This window comes from Macaca nemestrina (assembly GCF_043159975.1).
Source record: "Macaca nemestrina isolate mMacNem1 chromosome 8 unlocalized genomic scaffold, mMacNem.hap1 SUPER_8_unloc_5, whole genome shotgun sequence".
Lineage (NCBI taxonomy): Eukaryota > Metazoa > Chordata > Mammalia > Primates > Cercopithecidae > Macaca > Macaca nemestrina.
Genome location: NW_027257569.1, coordinates 190,262 through 212,970, shown reverse-complemented (window position 1 = coordinate 212,970; position 22,709 = coordinate 190,262). Strand labels below are relative to the sequence as shown.

Below are 22,709 nucleotides of genomic sequence, written 5' to 3'. Positions count from 1 at the left end.
GCGAGGTGGGGACCAATAGCCACCCCCACTCCCCCCCTTGGCTATTGGGAGCCACCTCGCAGGGGGGTGAGCCACCCCCCGCGAGGTGGGGACCAATAGCCACCCCCACTCCCCCCCTTGGCTATTGGGAGCCACCTCGCAGGGGGGTGAGCCACCCCCCGCGAGGTGGGGACCAATAGCCACCCCCACTCCCCCCCTTGGCTATTGGGAGCCACCTCGCAGGGGGGTGAGCCACCCCCCGCGAGGTGGGGACCAATAGCCACCCCCACTCCCCCCCTTGGCTATTGGGAGCCACCTCGCAGGGGGGTGAGCCACCCCCCGCGAGGTGGGGACCAATAGCCACCCCCACTCCCCCCCTTGGCTATTGGGAGCCACCTCGCAGGGGGGTGAGCCACCCCCCGCGAGGTGGGGACCAATAGCCACCCCCACTCCCCCCCTTGGCTATTGGGAGCCATTGTGGACTCACAGCCGGTTGACGCTATTCTGAGTAGTATCGTCTCCCTCTCCTGAAATAATGAACTGTTTCACAGACGGGTGTACACTGTCAGTGTATTGCTCCGGGGACAATCATATAGTTAATTATTATACATCAAGGTTCCATTTTAATAATTATCAATAATACTATCAATTAATAGTTTGCCATTAATTATTAATAAGTGTTTGAATAGGTTATGATCTACTCCAAGGATTAATTTTTAATATTAATGTCATTTATCAATATTAATATTTCTTAATAATTATTATTTTATCACCAGTATCACTTAGCATTGATTTAAGTAACATTAATTGTTGGTATCATTATTTTATTAATTGTGTTAATATTATTAATTATTAATTATTAATACTCATCATTAATATTTTTAACCAGTATTAATTTTAGTGTCTTAATTTTCATTTTTAATAGCTATGATTAATATTTATTGTTTATATTTATTAATATTTGTAATTAATGGACTTTTTCCTGATATCCAGCCAGGAGAGGATGATATTACTCCCCGTGTCGCAGAAAGTGTACGCTGCTCTATGATGTTATTCCTAGTAGTCAGGGGGTAGAGGATATTATTAAAACTACCGCAGTGTGGGTATATACCGTCGGACATCTTTTTCCTTCTTTCCAGGGTCGGAAAGGATGATATGACTCCCAATATCACTGTGGGCATGGACCTCCACCGTGATATTTTCCCTAACATCCAAAGGTAGAGAGGGTGATGTTTCTTCCGATTTCACAGGGGTTGTACACCACCCCTGTTATATGTTTCCTAATATCCAGATGGCGACAGGATGATATCAGTCTCAATATTGCAGGAGGTGTACACTCCCTGGTGATATTGTTGCTAATATGCAGGGACGGAGAGGATGATACCACTCCCAATAAAGCAGGGCGTGTACACCCCTTCTGTGACATTGTTCCTAATAGCCAGCCGGGGAGAGGAAGATATTACCGCCAATATCGCATGGGTGTACACCCCCTTGGGATATTGATCCTTATATCCTGGGAGGGAGGCGATGATACTAGTGGCATAATCGCAGGGGTTGTACACACCCACTGTGCTATTGTTCCGAAAAAACACGATATGACTCCCAATATCACGAGGGGGTACATCCTCCTGTGATATTGTTTCTTATGTTCAGGAGGAGAGGATGATATGACTCCCAATATCGCAGGGGTTGTACACACCTCCTGCGATATTGTTCCTAATATCCCGAAGGGGAGAGTATAATATTACTCTCAATATCTCAGGGGGTGTACACCTCCTTTGTAATATTTTTCTTAATATCCATGACAGGAGAGGATGATAAGACTCCAAATATGGCAAGAAGTGTACAGCCGGCTGTGATATAGTTCCTTACATCCAGGTAGGGAGAGGGTGATGTTACTGCCCATATCGTACAAAGTGTAAAACCCCTTCGATATTTTGCCTACAATCCTGAGGGGAGAGGATGATATTACTCCCAATATGGAAGAAGGCGTACACCCCCCTGGGACGCTACGCCCAATATTCACGTTGGGAGACGATGACAATATGCCCAATATCGCAGGGGATGTACACCCACCCTAACATATTGTTCCTTATATCGAGAGTGGGAAAAGAAGCTATTACTCCCAATAACGCAGGGGCTGTGGCTGTACACCCCTCCTGTGATATTGTTCTTTATATCCTGGGGAAGAGAGGATGATATTACACCCAATACCGCAGGGGGTGGACATCCACTCAGTGATGTTGTTCTGAATGTACTCCACCTCCCACCACCAGGGATATCGTTCCTAATATCCAGGGGAAGAGAGGATAACATTATGCCCAATATTGCTGGGGAGTATACACACCCTCTGTGATGTTGTTCCTAGTATCCAAAGGTAGAGACGATGATATTACTGGCCATATCGCAGGGGGTGTACACCCTTCTGTCATATCGTTTTTGACGTTCAGTTGGGGGAGACAATAACATTAATCCCAATATCGAAGAAGGTGTACATACCCCTGTGATGTGGTTCCTAATGTACAGGGGAAAGAGAAGAATATTGCTCTCAATATCGCAGGGGATGTAACCACCCTGTCCCCCCTATATTATCCCTAATATTCAGTGGGTTGGCGGCTGACAGTACTCCCAATATCCCAGAAGGTGCACACACACCTGTGATATAGTTCCTAATATCCAGCGGGAAAGAGGCTGAGTTTACTTTCGATATCACAGTGGGTGTACACCACCCCCAACCCCGGGGTATTGTTCCTAATATCCAGGCGGGAGGAAGATGATATGGTTGACAGTATCGAAGGGGGTGGACACCTCTTCTGTGATATGGTTGCTGATATCCAGGGGGTGAGTGGATGATGTGTACACCCCACCTGTGACATGAATCATAAAACCTAGAACAAGAGAGAATGACATTGCTTCCAAAAACACACGGGGTGTACACCCACCCTGTGATATTGTTCCTGTCATCTAAAGGAAGAGATGATGATACTACTCCCACTACCGGAGAAGGTACACACCCCCCTGTGATATTGTTCCTCATAACTTGTAGGGGAGAGCATGATATTACTTCCAATATGACAGTGGCTTGACACTCAGTCTGTGATATTGGTTCTGCACACCAACTCTGTGCCCCTCGTTTCCCATGTGTTCTCTCCTCACTGTAGGAACCTCGGGGGAGGCTTTGTCTTTGGTTACAGATGAAGAGACGAGGGGTCTGAGAGGTTAAGAAAGTTTGTTACTGGAAAGGGGTCCAAATCCAGACTGCAAGAGAGGTTTCTTGGATCTCACGGAAGAAAGAATTCGAGGTGAGTCCATAAAGTGAAAGCACCTTTATTAGGAAAGAAAAGGAATAAAAGAATGGCTACTCTGGCCGGGCGCAGCGGCTCACTCCTGTAATCCTAGAACTTTGGCATGCCGAGGCAGGTGGATCACCTGAGGTGAGAAGTTCGAGACCAGCCTGGTCCAACATGGCAAAACCCTGTCTCCACTAAAATACAAAACATTAACTGTGTGGTGGCAGGTGCCTGTAATCCCAGCTACTAGGAAGGCTAAGGCAGGAGAATCGTTTGAACCCACGAGGCGGAGGTTGTAGTGAGCCAAGATCATGCCACTGCATTCTAGTTTGGCCAACAGAGCAAGACTCCATCTCAAAAAAAAAAAAAAAAAAAAAAAAAAGAATGGCTGCTCCATAGGCAGAGTGGCCCCAAAGGCTGCTGGTTGCCCATTTTCATGGTTATTTCTTGATCATACACTAAACAAGGGTTGGACTATTCATGAGTGTTCCAGGAAAGGGGTGGGCAATTCCCAGAACTGAGAGTTTCTGCCCTCCCTTCCGAGACCATGTAGGGTAACCTCCAGATGTTACCATGGCATCTGTAAACTGTCTTGGCGCTGGTGGGAGTGCCTTGTAGCAGTTCACGCATTATAATTAGCACATAATGAGCCGTGAGGGCAATCAGAGGTCACTCTCGTGGCCATCTTGGGTTTGCAGCTTTGGCCAACTTCTTTACTGCAACCTGCTTTATCAGCAAGGTCTTTATGACCTGTATCTTGTGGGGACCTCCTATCTCATCCTGTGACGAAGAATGCCTAGCCTCCTGGGAATGTGGCCCAGCAGGTCTCAGCCTCCCTTTACCCAGCCCCCATTCAAGATGGAGTCGTTCTGGTTCACGTGCCTCTGACAAGTTGGCCTGGGTTGAGCGTTCCCTAGTGTGTGGTTGTTGGAGCTATTCCTAGGAGTAAGAGGGATTGTCAGTAGGAAACAGGCCTCTGTTAGCCCTGGGGCTGGCACTCTGCCCCAGTATGTCGGCCTCATTTTAGTGGTGACAAAACTGGGGCTCAGAGACCTCAACTCCCTCATCTCGAACCCTCAGACTGTCAGTGGTGGGCTGGGGTTCGAATGTGGGACTTGAAGACCCATTATCTCCTCTGGTCCCCCAGTCTCTGCTGCCCAAGAGGAACAGGATCCCAGGATCCAGGCCCCTCATGGCACCAGCCAGGGTGGGTGGAGATGGGAAGGCACAGTTCCAAAGCCCCCCGGACTCTGAGGCAGGTCGGGGGCCGAGAGCAAGCCGGACCTGCGGACCCCACCCTGAGAAGAATGGCTGCAGGCCCGGCTCAGCGGGCAGGAGGTCTGTGTCCTCAGTCAACGTGACGGCGCTTCCCGCTCCACCAGCCAGGCCGTGCCGTCTTCACGTTTCCAATCATGCGGCCTCCTCTCCAATTCCCAAGCCCCACCCACAGAGACAGCGATCTGGGGTCCACGTGAGGTTTGTCAGCAGCTCTGACCCGCTGCTTCCCGCCAGTCCCGCGGCCGATTCTGGAAAGCTCTCTGCTGCCCCCAGGTGGGGAGGCTCGGGGCAGGGCTCTGGCTGCAAGCATGGGGTCCGAGAACCTCCTGGCTCTGTCACCTCTGCTGGGTGGCAAATCAACCCAGGACTGAACCAGTGACACCTGTGGCGCTCCCAGAACCTCCTGGCTCTGTCACCTCTGCTGGGTGGAAAACCAACCCAGGACTGAAGCAGCAGATGGCTGCCTGATTCCTTATGATCAGAGCTCCGCCCACTGGCAAGTCTCTCTCCGGGCCTCAGTTTCCCCTTCCATTAAACGAGGGGCTTGGGGGATACCAAGGAGGGGTAACAGCTTAGTGAGGATGGCAGGTTTCTTCTGGGGAGATGAAAACATTTTGAAAGTAGATGGCGTGAGTGGTTGCACAGGACTGTGAATGCACAAATGCCACCACATTATTCGCGTTGAAATAGTTCATTGCATGCGATGTGAATGTCACCTCATTTAAAGTGTTTAAAAGAGGGGCCTGGGAGAGTGCAGTGTATGTGAGAATCACGTGGGACACCCACAGTCTCTGAACCTCGGTTTTCTTGCCGTAAACTGGCAAAGAGACCGTGTGAGCTGTGTTCCCTAAGGCCAAGAGATTCCAACAAGGAAAACCTGGGATTCCAGGGACTGGGATGAGGGCCGGGGACCGGAAGGGGAGGGGTATGTGGGGATGGCTTGGGGGCAGCCCAGATAAAGCTTTCAATACTTGGCAGCAGCATCTACACAGGCAGAGATCCCTGCATCTCACTTACCACAGGGCTGACCAGTGGCCAGAGGTGGGACTGGCCAGGCTCAGCCCAACCAAGTCTGGGAGCAGAGGACACTGAGTGAGGGATCCCCGGGGCCACCGTCACTGGCCTGTGGCTCTCCTGACACCACAAGAGAGGTCCAGGAGCTGACCTTGGGTCCTAATGGGGGACACCTTCCTGGCTGCAGGCTGGCAGGGTGGTGTGGTGGTCAGTGTACTGGGCTCTGCGTCTCCGCCCCTACCTGCTGCTGTGTGACGGTGGGCCAGACACCTAACTTCTCTGTGCCTCTATTTCTTCAATGTCGAACAGGGACACTAGCAGCCCCCACATCCGGGCACAGTGGCCTGAAGGTTAAAGGCAAGGGCGGCACGAGACCTACAGCAAAAGCTCTGAGCAGGGAGAGCAGGGAGCTGCCCAGAGAGTTCCACCACCATCTCCCCTCTGGCCACCGAGGAAACCGAGGCTCATGGTGACCTGGCCCAGGTCTGTTGGACTCACGGTCCTTCTCATCCCCAAGATCAGAGGGCTGCCACCAGGGAAGGAGCTGGCCCCTAGACACAGCCCAGGAAGCACACAGGGAAGGATGCCCTGGGGACTTCGGTAGGTTATTGCAAAGAAAAATTTATTGCTATTTGAACCCTGCTTTCATGCCCCATTTCCCAGAAAATGAGCCACGGGAGACACCAGGAGAGGGAGGAGACGATCCTTCTTGCACAAAACCCACTCCCTCGGATGCTGTCCTCAGCGAGGGTGGCTGGGGGCCAACCAGGGGGCCCACCCGCAGAGTGGCAGAGGAGGCAGGTTGACCCTGCGGACGTTGAGCTCTGTGGCGAAGGTCCTGGCCTTCTGGTAGAAGAGGAGCGACTTCTCACGGTCCAGGAGGAAGTTGTGGGAGATGGTGGCCAGCCGCGTGTAGATCTTCAGCTGTGCCTTCTTGTTGCCCAGGTCCACGGCGGCTGCCAGTGCCAGCTGGTAGTACTCAAACGGGTCCTGAAGGGGACAGGTCATGCTCAGCAAAAGGGGGACTCGGAGCCCGTCTTCCCAGAGGCCGTTCCTCTCTCCAGGTCATTCCACATGTCCAGCCAATGCTGGCTCACCCCATGAGCCCCGAAACCTGTTACACTGCTGTGGTCTCAGCTGCAGGAAGTGGGGATGACCCTGACACCCCTGGAAGCCTTCCTGACTGCCCCTACGCCCCACTCACCCCAACCGTCCTGCCCCAGTGCCACCCTCTCCGCAGGCAGTGGCTGCTTTCCCCATGGGCTGAGGTCAGGACAGATCCTGCCTGCTCTGAGAGTTCCATGCAGGACCCGTGGCTCCGAGCCACAGCAGGGGCACAGCGTTGAGTGACCCAGGCTCCCCTCTGGCCCCTGTCCATGCTGACCATTTCCAGGCCCTCCACGGGACAGGCCAGGTACAAAACCATCTCACAGGTGTCCTCTCTGGCAATGTTCCCTGAAATATTGACAGAGTGTGACTCCCCAGACATCCACTCCCATTTTCAATGCGTCTTTGGCCCAAACTCACCATCCCTGGGTTGGGATGCCGCCTCCCAGACCTCCTCCTTCACCCTCCCATCCCCCACCCAGCTTCTCCCCGGCGCCTCCTCCACATGGGGCCACCCAAGGAACCTCTCTAAGACCCATGCCTGGCCTGTCCCTCTTTACCATCTCAAGATGGCTCCCAGGGTCAAGGACAAAGTCCAAGATGCAGCAAGTCCATTCCCCCACTGCCCCGCCCCACACACGGAGCACGGGCGTGAGAAGGCCCCGAGTCACCGCCACTGCTCATCCAATGCCCCCGGCCCAGCCGAACACTGGACTCTGTGCTGGGTGCGTGGCTCAGCCTAACGTCCTTGCTCCCAGTCTGAGGGACCTGGGAGTGAACACTGACCACACAGGGTGGCCCGGGCTGTGGCAGAGGGAAGCCCAGGAGCCTGTGGGGGGCCCAGGAGGCCCCAGACTCAGCCGGGGGTGGAAGGCAAAGGCTTCCTGAAGGGGTGGGGGCATCCCAACTAAACAGGAAGGAGCCAGCCAATGCATATGTCTCTGTGTGTGCCTGTGCGTTTGTGTGCCTGTGTGTGCGTGTCCCTGTGTGTGTGCCTGTGTGCATGCCTGTGTGTGCGTGTGTGCACCTGTGTGTGTGCGTGCCTGTGCCCGTGTGCATTTGCGTGGGCATTTCCATGTGCCTGTAGTGTGTGCAACAGCTAGTGAGTGGCAGGCTGAGCCAGGACACACCTAATCTTCCCTATTCCAGGGCTCACTCTCACGTGTACACTAAAGGGGACCCCATTTTAGAGGCAATCGGCAAAGATGCCCATTTACCCCTGCCTCTCTGCCAGCCTTCCAGGCCCCATGCAGCCTGGCGTTTTCTCCTACTCCTCTGGGCCCTGGGTCCAGAGCCTCCTATACAAGGAGGAGGGTGTAGCCTTGGAAAGACAGCCGCCCTTGGGGAATTCCGAGGGGGCCTCCCTGTGGGAAGCTGGCCTGCGCTGACAGCATAGTCACGATGAGGCCCAGAGGGCTGTGCATGGGAAGGAGGTGAAGGAGGCCTCTGCCCCTCAACCCCAACCGTGGACTTTGGCCTCTCAGGTACTACTTGGCCCTTTCCTTCCTCCTGGACAGGCGGAGTGGGCGGCAGGCTTGACCAAGAGAGATAAAGGCCTCTTCTGGGAGGCCCGTCTCCCTGGGTCCCAGGCGAGCCCCTGAGCGGTGAGTAGCGTCCCTCTGGGTCTGACACTTGGAACCTCCCTGTCTGGCTGGGACTTGGGAGGCCACATGGACCACTTCTGACCACCAGGTGTCGCCAGCACTGGGCGGGGGCCTCCCGGGCAGCCCCAGGCCTGCGGTGGGGGATACGGGCCGGGGTCTTAGGGCTGCCCCAGCTCCTCATGTTGTTCTAAGGACCCCAAGATCTCGGTCCCTGGACTGGAGTGCCCTGGCCCCTCAGCCCATAAGGAGCACTGACGCGGTGCCGGTGCGATGCTGAGGAGGGGCGGTGCCTGCTGGGCAGAGGGGTGGAGACACGCCAGGTCTGAGTCTGACAGTCCCAGCTCTCCACCCCTGCAGGGCTGGGGGCAGAGGGAGCACAGCACCTCCGCTCCAGACAGACCCGACCCAGCAAGGCCTCAGCCTGGCTGGCTGGGGCCCCGCCCCACTGCACCTGCCCTGAGCTGGGGTTTCCCTGTCTGTGAACCCGATGGTAAGACACTGGTCCCACCCCACCCTTCCTGGGTGATGTGAAGGTTCAAGGTGTCTCGGGACTCCAGGAAGGAGTTGCTCAGTGCAGGCTGGCACCCTGGGCAGGCTTCCTAGAGGAGGCGCCAGCATTTGGGTTGGATCTTGCAACGTGGATTCAATGTGAGGATGATGCCATCCTCCGAAATGTCCTTCTCCCGACCCTGTTTTCTTTGTTAAATGCAACTTGACACTTGACTGTCAAGACTCAGTTTTGGTGTCACCTCCTCCAGGAGGGTCCCCCTGACTACAATCCCCCTTCTTCACCCAGAGGCCACCATTGCCCACTCATGTGTCAGCCTCCCTGGCTGAGACTGAGTTCTTGAGGGTGGGGCCTGACCAGCTTGGGAGCTGGGTTGTATCTGCTAACATTGCCGGTTGCTCCAGCCACGTGCAGAGCTCCAGGGAGGCCACTGGGCCATTCCTAAGGAAGGCTGGAACCCAGGCCTCTGGGTCTGGGTAGAGATCCCACTCCAAGGGGGCCGGGAACACCCCGAGCCCTGCCCATCCCCACCCACCTTCAGGTCATAGAAGATGATGTCACCGAGCACCAGATACACCTTCACGTAACAGAGGGTCTCCTCGTCGAACTCCAGTGGCGAGTTGCAGAGCTACAGGGCCTTGAGGTAGAAGTGCTCCGCCAGCTTGCCCTGGCCCAGCTGATGGTGCAGGGCAGCCAGCCGGTGGTAGGCCACGTGCTCGTTCAGCCGGTCCCCTGGGGTGCAGGCCAAAGGGGCAGGTGTGAGGACGCGGCTCCCTGGGGCAGGGAGGGCACAGGCCCCTCAGGAGCAGGTATGCAGACACCAGGCAGCACACCCGGCTTGCCTCCAGGCACCTGCGGTCGCCTGGGCAGCTCTGGCCAGTCCCTTCCAGGTTCCCAGACTCACTTTCCCATCTGCAAAGCAGAACTAATAAGGCCTGCCCCTGTCTACTGTGAGGCTTTGGCAAAGTCGGACTTGGATGGCCCAGCTCTGCGCCTACACATAGCCACCTGCCTTTGCTCACTGGTTTTAACCAGGGGAGCCCAAAAGCCATGCAGTCCAGGTGCTCCCGGGCACCCCGGCTCCAGGCAACCCACAGACGTGACATCCGACTCCTCCTGCGTGTGTCACAATCAGAGCCCCCTACTTTGGGGAGTCAGCTGCACACCTACTGTGTACTGGACCACGGGGCACAAGGTGCTGGGGCATGCGGCCTGCCTAGGGTTCCCTGTCTCTGGAGGGGGACAGATGACCCTGGCACAGCACCAGGGGATGCCCAGCCTTAAGGGGCAGACTGCTGGAAGGGGAACTGGGATTTTATCAGCCAGAGAGCCGTGTGGTTGATGAGGTTGGGAAGGGCACAAGAGAAAGGGAATGTGCCACTCAGCCTGGCACATACAGGGACCAACGAGATGCCTGGCATGTCTGGAAGGCAGAGGGCACACTGGGTGGCCCTTGTGGTCAGCAGCGGGAACAGGCAGAGGAAACAGAGCTCAGTCAGGCAGGGAGCTCTGCACTGCGTGAGACACCTCGGGCCGTGCCCCACAGCCAGACAGGGAAGCCAGTTGGGCAGATCTGCCTGCCTGGACAGGAGACCAGGAAAATCCAGCAGCTGTTTCAGCTCCTGCCCTGCAGACCTGGAGGCTGGGCTCTGGCAAAGTGTGGGTCCTGGCAGGGTGGGGGCTCAGGGGACTTACCCAGAGTGATGCTGAGTGCAAGGGCCATGTAGGCAAACTCCAAGCCATCCTGGGGCTTCTCCAGTGTGGCCAGGAGTGCCACCAGCTTTTTGCACAGCTGTAGCTGCAGCTCCGCCTTGCAGTTGCCCGCAGTCACTGCCAGGGCCAGGACCCGGTCCTACCACACAGGGAGGTGGGGTCAGGTTTCCTGCAGCACCCACCTTGCCCAGCGCCCTCCTCAGAGCTCAAACATGTGCTTGGAGCTTCCCACGCCCCAGCTACCCCTGCACCTCCACACAGCTCTGTGCTCTGGGATAACACACAGTTCAGACACCCAAGTTGGGGGCTGAAGAGTCACCTGAGGCCCATCCAGCCACACCCAGCAGCCTCAGACCAGCCTTTCCCACCTGGGCACCAGGGGTCTGACTGGGGGGAGCCAGCACTCCTCTCTACTCTAAAAACACCACATTTATCTGTGCCCAGGGCTGAGCCACACCGTGAGCTCAGAGGAAGGGAGAAGCCGTCCCACTTCGGGGTGCAAGCAGACCTGGGCCTCCCACTGACATGCTGTGTGTCCTTTGACATGTCCCTGTGCCTCTCTGAGCCTCAGTTTCCTCATCTGGAAGATGGGGACAGAACTTCCAGCTCATGGTTGCTTGAGATCATCAGGTACAAGGGTAGAGCCATTGTCACATCCAGGCCCCAAACGTTTGTCCCGGGCAGGGGCATGGTCAATATCATTCCCGGTGAGACCACTTGGAAACTAAGCATGTGCATGGGTGGCCCCGCCTCCAGGTGGGAGGCCTCTGCCCTGCCACACCTGTGCCTCAGCCCTCCAGGTGCTCCCCTGAGGCCCACCCACATCAGCCCACAGGCCAGCTCACCCGGTGGAAGGACACGGCTTTCTCCCGCTCCCAGGCCCCATTGAAGAAGATGTTTCCAGCTGCCTCAAACAGCTCCAGCCCCAGGTTGGGGTCGCCTGTGTACAGGACCACATTCTGTGCCACCTGAAAGGAGACAGAAGTTCCCTCAAGACACAAATCTGGCGAGGTGGCCACGCCCACCTTTGCAAGCCTCCTTCCTCTCACACACTACAGGTACACCTGAGCATTTTGCAGACCCTGTGCATTAGGGCTGCCCCCACCACTGGCATGAGGACAATGAACTGATGCACCTGAGTGCCAGGAGGTGACTGAGCAGCTGCAGCCCAGGAGCCCGACACCTGTGAATCCTACCACCAGGGCTAGGCCTAGCCCACTTCCCCTGCACTCAAACCAGTCTCCGTGGCCCCCAGACTGCTGGGAGCCCATCCCCTGGCTCCTTTCTGTGTTGCCACATCCCTGCCACATCAACAGTGTTTGTGGGTGGGCCTGGTCCCCTCTTGGCCATGAGCTCTTGATCCATCTCCTCAGCTCAAGGAGGTATATAGCAGGTGCTCAATCATGAAAGCTTCACCAGGCTCGTGGGCTTCACAATTTGTTCCAGATCACACTGTGTTTGGGAAAGCCTCTGAAAACAGCCACTATGATAGATTCATTTTGTCAGGAGATGTGCCACGTGTCGCTTGGAGCAAGTTCTTCTGTGTGTTAACTGAGTGGTCACATTATTTGAGCATGTGCTGTACACCAGCAGGTGCTGGGCACTGTGAGGGGCCGCGCCTCTGCCCTCAGGGAGAAGATGCTGGCCACTGGGGGAGGATGTGCAGGAACCAGTTGGAGGGAGGGAAAAGGCACACAACAGGTGCTCAGCAGTGGCTTAGGAATGAGTGGATGGATGGATGAATGGATGAGGAGATGTAGACACATGGATGGATGGATGGGTGTGTGGATAGATTAATTTTGGGATGGATGGATGGATGGATGGATGGATGGATGGATGGATGGACGGACGGATGAATGGATGGATGGACGGACGGGTGGGTGGATGGATGGATGGATGGATGGGTGGGTGGGCGGAATGATGTGTGTATGTCTGCATGTATATATGGGTGGGTAGATAATGCATGGATGGGTGGAGGGTAGATGATGTATGTGCATATTGATGGCTAGATGGTGGATAGACGAATGTATGGATAAACCAATGGACAGATAGATGAATGGAGGGATGGATTAATGGGTAGATTAGTGGGTGGATGGATGAATGATGGATGGATGGATGAATGAATGGGTGGATGGATGATGGATGGATGGAAGGACGAACAGGTGGATGGATGGATGATGGAAGCATGGATGGATAATGGAAGCATGGTTGGATGATGGATGGATGGATGAATGAATGGATAAATGGATATGTGGATGGATGACGGATGGATGGAAGGATAAACAGGTGAATGGATGGATGAATGAAGGATGAATGGACGGATGGATGGATGAACAGGTGAATGGATGGATAGACGGGTGAATGGATGGATAAAAGGATGGAAGAATGATGGATGGATGAATGGACAGATGGATGGACACATGGATGAATGGACAGATAGACAGATGATGGATGGATGGATGATGGATAGATGGATGGATGGATGATGGATGGATGGAAGGATGAACAGATGAATGGATGGATGATGGAAGGATGGATGGATGAATGGATAAATGGATAGATGGATGAATGATGGATGGATGGAAGGATGAACAGGAGGTGAGTGTGATGGATGGATGAATGACAGATGGATGAATGGTGGATGGATGGAAGGATGAACAGGTGGATGGATGAAAAGATGAACAGGTCGATGGATGGAAGGATGGAAGGATGAACAGGTGAATGGATGGTTGGTGGAAGGATGAATGGACGGATGGATGGATCAACAGGTGAATGGATGGATAGACGGGTGAATGGATGGATGATGAATGGATGGATGATAAAAGGATGGATGATAAAAGGATGGATGATAAAAGGATGGATGGATGAATGGACAGATGGATGGATGATGGCTGGATGGATGATGGATGGATGAATGGATAAATGGATGGATGGATGGATGATGGATGGATGGATGGAAGAATGAACAGATGAATGGATGGATGATGGAAGGATGGATGATGGAAAGATGGATGGATGATGGGAGGATGGATGGATGAATGAATGGATAAACGGATGGATGGAAGGATGAACAGGAGGTGAGTGTGATGGATGATAGAAGGATAGATGGATGATAGATGGATGGATGGATATATCAATGAATGGATAAATGGATGGAGGGATGAATGATGGATGATGGAAGGATGGATGGATGAATGGACGAACAGGTGGATGGATGGTGGCTGAATGGATGATAAAAAATGGATGAATGATGGATGGACGGATGGATGGACGGATGGATGGATGGATGGATGGATGGATGGATGGATGAATGGAAGGATGAACAGGTGAATGGAAGGATGAACAGGTGAATGGAAGGATGAACAGGTGAATGGATGGATGCTAAAGGAAGGATGGATGGCTGGATGGAAGGATGAGCAGGCGAGTGGATGAATGATGGAAGGATGGATGGATGATAGATGGATGGATGGATGATGGATGAATGGATGGATGGAAGAATGAACAGGTGAATGGATGATGGATGGATGATAGATGGATGGATGGATGGATGAACGGATGGATGGAAGAATGAACAGGTGAATGGAAGATGGAAGGATGGAAGAATGGATGGAGGGATGGATGGATAGGTGAATGGACGGATCATGGATGGATGGAAGATGGTTGGATGGATAATGGAAAGATGGATGGAAGGATGGACGAACAGGTGAATGGATGGACGAAGAGGTGAACAGAAGAATGATGGATGGATGGATGGATAGAAGGATGAACAGTTGGATGGATGATGGAAAGATAGATGGAAGGATGGATGGATGGACAAACAGGTGAATGGATGGACGAATAGGTGAATGGGTGGATGGACAGGTGAATGGATGGATGATAAAAGGATGGATGGATGATAGATGGATGGATGGAGGGATGGATGATGGATGGATGGATGGATGGATGCTTGGAAAGACGAACAGGTGAATGGATGGATGATGGAAGGATGGATGGATGGATGGATGGATGGATGGATGGATGATGGATGGATGGATGGAAGGATGAGCAGGTAAATAGATGATGGAAGGATGAATGGATGGGTGGATGGAGAGTGAACAGCACAGGGGTCCTCCTGCATCCCTTGCCACTCACCTGGATGTACAGGTCCACCAGCTCGCTCTGCCGCAGGATGTAATAGATCTTCCCTGCTTGCAGCCAGGCATGCGCCTCCTTCTCTTCCTTCTGAAGGTCAATGAAAATCCCCAGACTTCCTTTGGTGTAGTCCAGAGCGGATCTGCAGGCCCTGGAATCAGACACAGGTGTCAGAACAAGGGCTCTCATCCTCCTGGAACCAGTCTGCCTCCTCCCGTGGGTCTGGTGACAGATGAATCTGGAATGTGCGGACTGGGAACGGCCCTCTTGTGTGTACAGTGTTCTGCTCTTCCCAGGCTGCTGGGAGGGCCAGGGTGAACACACATGGCATGGAAAAGATGAGGGACATCCTTCAGAGGGAATCGAGCATCATGCTGCCCTGTGGCAGGAGGAGTGTGCTAGTCCATCTCCCCTGCCTCCCAGACATGGCCTGTGTCTTCTCCAGATGCACCAGGAGCCGTTAGTGTTCAGGGACTATCTGGGCCGATGGTTCTCAAGGTGTGCAGGCATCACAGTCACCCGGAGGCCAGTCCTTATAGCTTGCTGGCCCTGCCCCCAGAGCTTCCGGCTCCACAGGCCTGGGGCAGGCCCTAGAACTCCCACTTGCCACAAGCTCCTAGGTGACATGGATGCTGTTCTACGGGTCCAGGGACTACACTTTGAGAAGCATGGCTCTAGCACACTGGCCCATTTTCCTTCTGTGAACCTGAGACCAAGACTGGAGGCAGTCTCCCGGGTCCCCATGGAATCTGGCTCCTTCCCTGCTCTCTCAGTAAGTCTGACACTCGAGGGGGTGTGACTGCAGCAATGTCACTGGGCCCTGTGGGTGGGGTGGCCAGGGCCATGGTTACCCCACCAGGTCAGGATGCTTGGGGGAAGCCGAGTACGACACATATGGGACGTGAGACCTTGAAACCCTGCCACAGGGAAGCAGGTGACACAACTGGCTCTGTCTTCTGTGGGAGAGAAGCTACAGGTGGCTGCTGTGGTCACATTTAAGGGGATAGATGAAGGCCAGGAGTGAAGATTCGGGGCAGGCAGAGGTCAGATGACAAAAGCCACCTGACCATAGTAGGAAGAACAGCCCAGAGTGCACGTACTGCCTCTGCTGGGGTTGAGATGACCTTTGACCCAACAAGGGAGGCTCAAGCTGGGACTCACGGGCCAGCAGCAGCCCTGGGACGACCCCAGGCCCACCAGCTCAAAACATCTGATGCCAAGGAACCAAATGATCAAAAGGAGAGGGGCTGCTGGGGTCCTGGGCCAGCTTCCCTGTGCCCCCCTCCCTGCCCTGCCCGCCCCCACCTCCACCACTGCAAAGCCAGCCCTTACCGCTTGGTGCCCAGGGACAGGTAGAGTTGACTGATGGTCTCCAGGAGCTGCCCCTCCAGCACTTTGTCGGCCACCTTGCGGGCCAGGGAGAGCTGGAGCTCATGGTAGATGACACACTGGGCCTCGCTGGGCATGACGGTGCTATAGAAGTAGCACAGCCGGTGAATGGCCCGCAACTGGCCTGGGCAGAAGACAAAATGGAAGATGTTAGTCTCCCAGCATCGAAGCGAGGCTGGCTCGGCTCTGAGGCCCCTGCGCCGTGCTTGCCTCTTTCACACCTCTGTGAGCCTGGGCCCCATAGGCGGGGAGACTGAGCGCAGACAGGCCATGCACCCGTGCCAGGGCAGACGTCGAGCACACAGTCACATGGGCACACCTTGGTGCAGAGGCTCACAGTAGAGGCCAGCCTTCTTTACAACCCCCAGGGCCGAGGTCCTGGCCAGGCTCAGCCCCTGCACCAGGCCATCTATTTCTGCTTCACAAAGCCCCTCTGGCCAGGACCAGGGCTGCCTTCAGCCTAAGCTGATGAGGCCAGGGGCACAAGTAGACCCTGTCACAGATGGAACCCTGAGAGAGCAAAGCCAAGCGTCATGTCTGCCACACACGGCATCATGTTGGGGGAATGGGGTTCAAAGCCGGGCCATGGCGTTCCCACACATGCTTCTCTCATGCAACCAGGCTCCCAAACCACACGCTCACTGGCCTCTCCCAAAGCCAGGGTGCTGGGAACGGTGGAAAGTTTCTGATTTTCTAGTGCCAGAAACATTCCGGAGATTAACACAGGAAACCAGGTACGCCAAATGGACATCTGTTACACACGCCACCCAAAAACAGCTGAATACACAGTCCTCTCAAGCACCCACGGGTGCGGAGGTCACACAGCAGAAGAACAACAGAGGGAAGCATCATCAGGCTTTGAATATGTTTGAACCAGATATGGCAAATAGGCTGCAGCCAACTGAAAACACCAGAGATTCATGGTGGCCACATGAGGGGTTGTGCTCTTAAAAATCAAAAATTAAAATTAAAAATTAAAAAATTAAAAAAGGAAGGGGTCAAGAATCCATCAGGTCTGACTGAGATGTGTATCAGTGACTAACACCCCATATGGCAAAAGTACTCCGGTGCGCTTTGGGTACTCTCAGCTTCAGCAGTATTCAAAGGCGTGTGCTTCCCTAAGACTAAGCCACGGGAATACCCCCCTGTCCCCCCAGCAACAATGCCAGGAGAAACGTCTCACATGGATTTGGCTAGAAATACAGTTGTCTTTAACAAATTAACACTGAATACATCCTGACTTATTAGAGCCTGCGAGAATGACATTCTCAATGATAACAGTTATCACTATAATCTCCAAACATCTGCAATCCTGCAAGGAGGAACTGTGACAGCGCAGGCCACATGTCCAGACTGCTTCCCAGACTGCCTGTTAGAGAATAAAAGAAATGAAACCCCCCTAAGAATGTCTTCACTCACATTTAGCCAGTTGTTCCTTTTTGTGCATCTCTGTGCTAAAATGCCCATTCTTCCCCACAGCCTGAAGTCATACGCTAAAATAAATGAGACTCACATGAAGCCAGAAACGTGCAGATGCCAAGGAAACCAACACAAACGAAATGGGCTGGAGAGTGTGGCCAGGAGGATGGTACTTCCCAGGAAGCAATTACTTCATCTCTGCCCATGAAGCAGGCAGCTGTCACTGTCCCCCAGGCCCATGCCAGCCACTCGAAGTAGGTTCTAACCAAACTACCTCCAACAATCAATGTAAATACACCACACAATTGGCTTCTGAAAGGACACCTTGTAACCAACAAGAAACTGTAAGCACAACTTTGAAAAACTGTGCAAATAAAATCCTTGGGAAGGGATCAACACTGCCACATTTTGACTCAAATACTGTTTCGTGGTAGCACTGCAATAATTCACTGAAACAAAAGAATGAATGAGAAACATTATATAAATGAATATAAAAGAATGAATGAAGAATGAACATTATATAAATGAATGTTTATATAGGAATCAGAGGAAGCATGACTAATCATTTAAAGAAATAGGTCAAGAAACTGCTAGGTTCAGATGCTACCGTGAGACACTGTCAGGGCCTTAGGCAAATTCACTTCTCTTGGTCCTGTTTCTAGGTTCATCAAAAACCAGCTTTGGACTAGGGAATCTGTTGCTTTCCAATGCCTTCCTTCTGCGATTCCAGCCCAGATTTTAGGACTGCTCTCCCACTTGGTATATGAAAGCATTTTCTATGTGTAATAGCAAGAGTACATTTCTGTGTTGAATGCGGTTTGGGACCTACTCTATGAGGCAGAATATCATCATGTAATTTTAAGCATGACGACAAGGCGCACTCTAGATAAGAATAACACATAAGACGTGGCCATACACCTGCGCGTGCCTGGCAGGGAGATGGGGAAGTCTCATTTAATGAAGCCGGGGTGCCTGTTGCACCTTAACATCCTCAGTCCACATCAAGTTCACAACGTCTTTCTGACATCCAACCACAGGTATCACATACTTTTCCACACTTTCCACCCAAGATTAAAATATGCAGAGCACCGTGATAAAGACGCCTCCATCCCCAGCATGTGGGCTCTCATTCTGTAGAATTACATACTTTCGGGGCAAAATGGTGACCAGGTTGTAGCGGCAAGCAAGACTGGGCTCCGTGGGGACAGCAGGCCCTGCAGCAGCCACCACTCCTGTCACCACAGTCTGATGCAGCTGCAGAGAAGCTGTGGCTGAGGCCATTCACTTTGTGAGAGAACCGCACAGGAGGGAAAAGCTAGGGAAGGTAGGGAAGAGGGCAATGTCAGGCTTCTGAGCCCAAGCCAAGCCATCGCATCCCCTGTGACTTGCACGTATATGCCCAGATGGCCTGAAGTAACTGAAGAATCACAAAAGAAGTGCAAATGCCCTGTCCCACCTTAACTGATGACATTCCACCACAAAAGAAGTGAAAATGGCCGGTTCTAGCCTTAAGTGATGATATTATCTTGTGAAATTCCTTTTCCTGGCTCATCCTGGCTCAAAAAGCTGCCACACTGAGCACCTTGTGACCCCCACTCCTGCCCACCAGAGAACAACCCCCCTTGAACTGTAATTTTCCTTTACCTACCCAAATCCTATAAAATGGCCCCACCCTTATCTCCCTTCACTGACTCTCTTTTAGGACTCAGCCCGCCTGCACCCAGGTGATTAAAACGCTTTATTGCTCACACAAAGCCTGTTTGGTGGTCTCTTCACACGGACGCACATGACAGGCAGGTGCAGAGCCAGGGAAGGCTCTGTGATGAGAACAGAAAGGAATGCACCTCCCTGTACACACACTCGGATTTTATGACAATGTGGGTAGGGGGCTGAACTGGATGCCTGAGAACATTCCTCCAAGTTCCTTTGCTGATTTTCTAAATATTGGTGTAAAATCTGAACTTAGAAAGTTTTTTTAAATCGCTTCAATCAACATCTTTGTCTGGTGCTCAGCATCATGTCTACATGATCATCTAGAAAACCAACTTCAGTTCTAAGGCTCACGTCCTCCTACAAAGTCCCAGGGATTTTACAAGGGAATGCACCTCTCATTCGCATCAAGAACACATATAACTACCATTAAAGAAATGCTTAATTTGCTTACACAATTTTTTAAACACCCAGATTTGAAATACAATAGAGAAGACAACTTTTTGATAGCTCTGCTTTGCAACAGGGAACTGCAGGTAGAGAAAATAACCTGCCCTGATTTCTAACCAGTCAACCACCTGTCTTCCCTGGCTGCAGTAGGAGCAATCTTTCTGAGCTCAGGATGAAAAAGAACCCAGCTGGTTAAGGGACAGATAATCATCAGTTCTCAGCAGGCTTCCCGGGTCCCAAATCCCCATGTGATACGTGGAAGTAAAAAGCTATCAATGACCAAGCATCTGAACGCTTATCCCACCTCCCCATCTGCTTCTCCTGCCATGCAAATATAAAATTAATAAGCCTGGTATTAGAGAACAGAGTTGGTGCTGCATCTGTCTTCCTAAAATTACGGATAATTACCAGCCCACAATGGCTTCTAATCAGATTTGAGTGATCCCTTAGACAGGAAGCTAAAGTGCCTCAGCCCTAAACTGAGAAGAAAACTGAAACTGGAATGTTCTAGGTTTGATTTTTTCCCCCTTGTTCTAAAGTTGCTGTTCCCAAATCTCCTTCTACTGTCTTGTTTATAAAATGTATGAGAAACAAGGAAATTTAAAGACACTATAGAAATGGCCACTTTTTCTAGGTACAAGCTTTGTGAACATGATTTTCAGCTGCTGGGCTTTTTCTCCACAAACTGTGAGCCTGGAGTACATTTTCTCCCTCGTGGTTACACATTCAGAGTCAGGGAAAGTGGCTTTAGCAATAAAGAGGGGAGTGCAGTGAGAAGTGACCGGGCACTGAGGAGGGCAGACAGGGAGTCCACCTTGGTGGCCTGCAGCATTCCTGGGCCTCGGCCTTTACTTTTCTATCTGTACAAGGGATCTAAAGGCCCGTGATTCTGGAACACGACAGCTCTTCATACACACATACGCAAACATCACATGCCTATGTGAAAGCTGTGACACTTGGCTGATTTCCTGAAGAAGTTGTCTTGTATCATTTCTACTCAAGTACTCCACCTCCTTCCAGACAAGTATCTGAGGATGATGGCCTATCCCACAGCAATGTGTGTAACCTCTCCTGCTTACGATCCCCGTTCACATAGCATTTTCCAAAAGCGTTTGGTGTGAAGTGACAGAAGAAAGAAGAAGAAGGTTCTTTCAGCCCATTCATTCATTCATTCATTCATTCAACAAATATTGACTATCTACGTGCCAGGCACTGGTGATATACCAGGGAACATATAGTTTTGTAGGTAGAGACAGACAATCAAAAAGCATGTTCAAGAGTGATCAATGCAGTAGAGGAAATACACCAGAAAGTAGGAAAGAACAATACCCCTAGCCACCCTACACTGGGGTGATGCTAGCGTTACAAAATGGAAACAGCAGCCGGGCGCGGTGGCTCACACCTGTAATCTCAACTCTTTGGGAGACTGAGGCAGGTGGATCACCTGAGTTCAGGAGTTCAAGATCAGCCTGACCAATACGGCGAAACTGTCTCTACTAAAAACATAAAAATTAGCTGGACGTGGTGGCACACACCTGTAATCAGAGTTACTCAGGAAGCTGAGGCACAAGAATCACTTGAACCTGGGAGGCAGAGGTTGGAGCGAGCCGAGGTCGCGCCACTGCACTCCAGCCTGGGTGACAGAGCAAGACTCTGTCTCAAAAAAAGTAAAAATAAAAATAAAATGTAAACAGAGAATAAGATACCAAAAGAAAGAACATGAACGATTAATTGTAACAAAAGCCTTTGGAAGCTGATACTTTCCTTCCTGGATCCTTGTACCTTACAAATGGAAAAAAACGGCGGGTAGGGGTAGCATCAAAATGATGTTGATGTTTTAAGATGGCTTTGGGTTTCAGATGTCTGACAGCCATACTCATGTACTTCAAGGAGAAAACTCTAGCTCTATAAGCCATCTGGGCAATGGTTTAATGTCTTTTTTTTTTTTTTTTTCCAGAGGGTTTTTAAAATACAGGAAAACGTGTGTGTTTATTTGGCTGCTCTGTGCCCGCACACGTGCAAACTGTCCTAACAGGTTTTTCCGTGTTTTCCTGAATTTGCCAGCTTGCCATAAACAGGCTTCCATGTCTTAATTGTCTATAAGTAGCACAAACACCCAAAAATGCAAATCAAGACAAGCTGTCCCTTCAACTGCTGCTGCCATGATGACAGCGAGCGACAATTGGCCAAATCAATACATGGAGACTGAAGCTGTCCGGCAGACAGCACAGGGTCCACTGCTTTTCCCATAGCATTTAAAGAAACAAGCGGAAACGGCTCTCCACACAGGACAGACACGTCCTTTGTCCTTTGAATAAATGCTGCCAATCCCCAAAATACTTTCTCCATCACACTATCTATATAGAATTCAAGTTCCTTCCAATACCATAAGTAACGCCAGTGATAGACTATGTTTAGCCATAATGACCCATTAGCATTCTTTTTCCTCTAAAATGTTGAAATAATAACATTGAGTGTGCACTCACGAGGTGCCAGGCTCTGAGTTTGATCTCGTTGACTTCTCATTGAAATCCAGTAAGATCAGTACCATATTCTCTCATTTTTCATAGATGAGGAAACTGAGGCACAGAAAGGCTAAGTAAGTTGTCCATGGTCACAGGTTATTTAGGAACTTTTCTCCAAACTTTCAAAAGTTAACTACTGCCACTATTACAAATGAGTTTCTGTTTGTTTGTTTGTTTTGGTTTCTTTTTTTTGAGACAAGGTCTTGCTCTGACCAGGCTGGAGGGCAGTGGCGTGATGATGTTTCACTGCAGCCTCGACTTCCCGGGCTCAAGTGATTCTCGCACCTCAGCCTCTCCACAGTAGCTGTGATTACAGGCATGAGCCACCACATCTGGCTAATTTTTTAATTTTTATTTTTTGTAGGGATGGGGTTTCACCATGTTGCCCAGACTGGTTCCGAACTCTGGGCTCAAGAGATCCTCCCAGGTCGGCCTCCCAAAGTGCTGGGATTATAGGTGTAAGCCACTGTGCACAGCCCTACAAATGCGACTTGTACAAAGTCAGAGCAGTGAGCAGGAAGAGAACAGAAACTTCAGTGAGTCTCCTGGCTGTTGCAACACCATATCCCTCCTCCATACCGTAATGTGTCTA

General features: G+C 51.9%; 1 protein-coding gene across 7 annotated transcripts in view; it reads right to left on the bottom strand.

The window, feature by feature from the left end:
* Positions 1 to 6,166: 6,166 nt before the first annotated feature.
* Positions 6,167 to 22,709, bottom strand: part of LOC112423356 (SH3 domain and tetratricopeptide repeat-containing protein 1-like) — a 46,866-nt gene continuing 30,323 nt past the window's right edge. For 5 of the 7 annotated variants that reach the window (XM_071089605.1, XM_071089604.1, XM_071089601.1 and 2 more), the window contains 6 exons: positions 15,957 to 16,137; positions 14,625 to 14,775; positions 11,339 to 11,461; positions 10,476 to 10,632; positions 9,316 to 9,512; positions 6,167 to 6,551 (listed from right to left, as the gene is read on the bottom strand). In XM_071089605.1, the coding sequence (XP_070945706.1) occupies positions 9,409 to 9,512; positions 10,476 to 10,632; positions 11,339 to 11,461; positions 14,625 to 14,775; positions 15,957 to 16,090 (669 nt within the window). In that variant the 5' untranslated portion in view covers positions 16,091 to 16,137 and the 3' untranslated portion in view covers positions 6,167 to 6,551; positions 9,316 to 9,408. Of the gene's footprint in view, positions 6,552 to 9,315; positions 9,513 to 10,475; positions 10,633 to 11,338; positions 11,462 to 14,624; positions 14,776 to 15,956; positions 16,138 to 17,432; positions 18,434 to 22,709 lie in introns of those variants that run through there. The other 2 variants (XM_071089602.1, XM_071089603.1) reach the window with 2 other exon arrangements.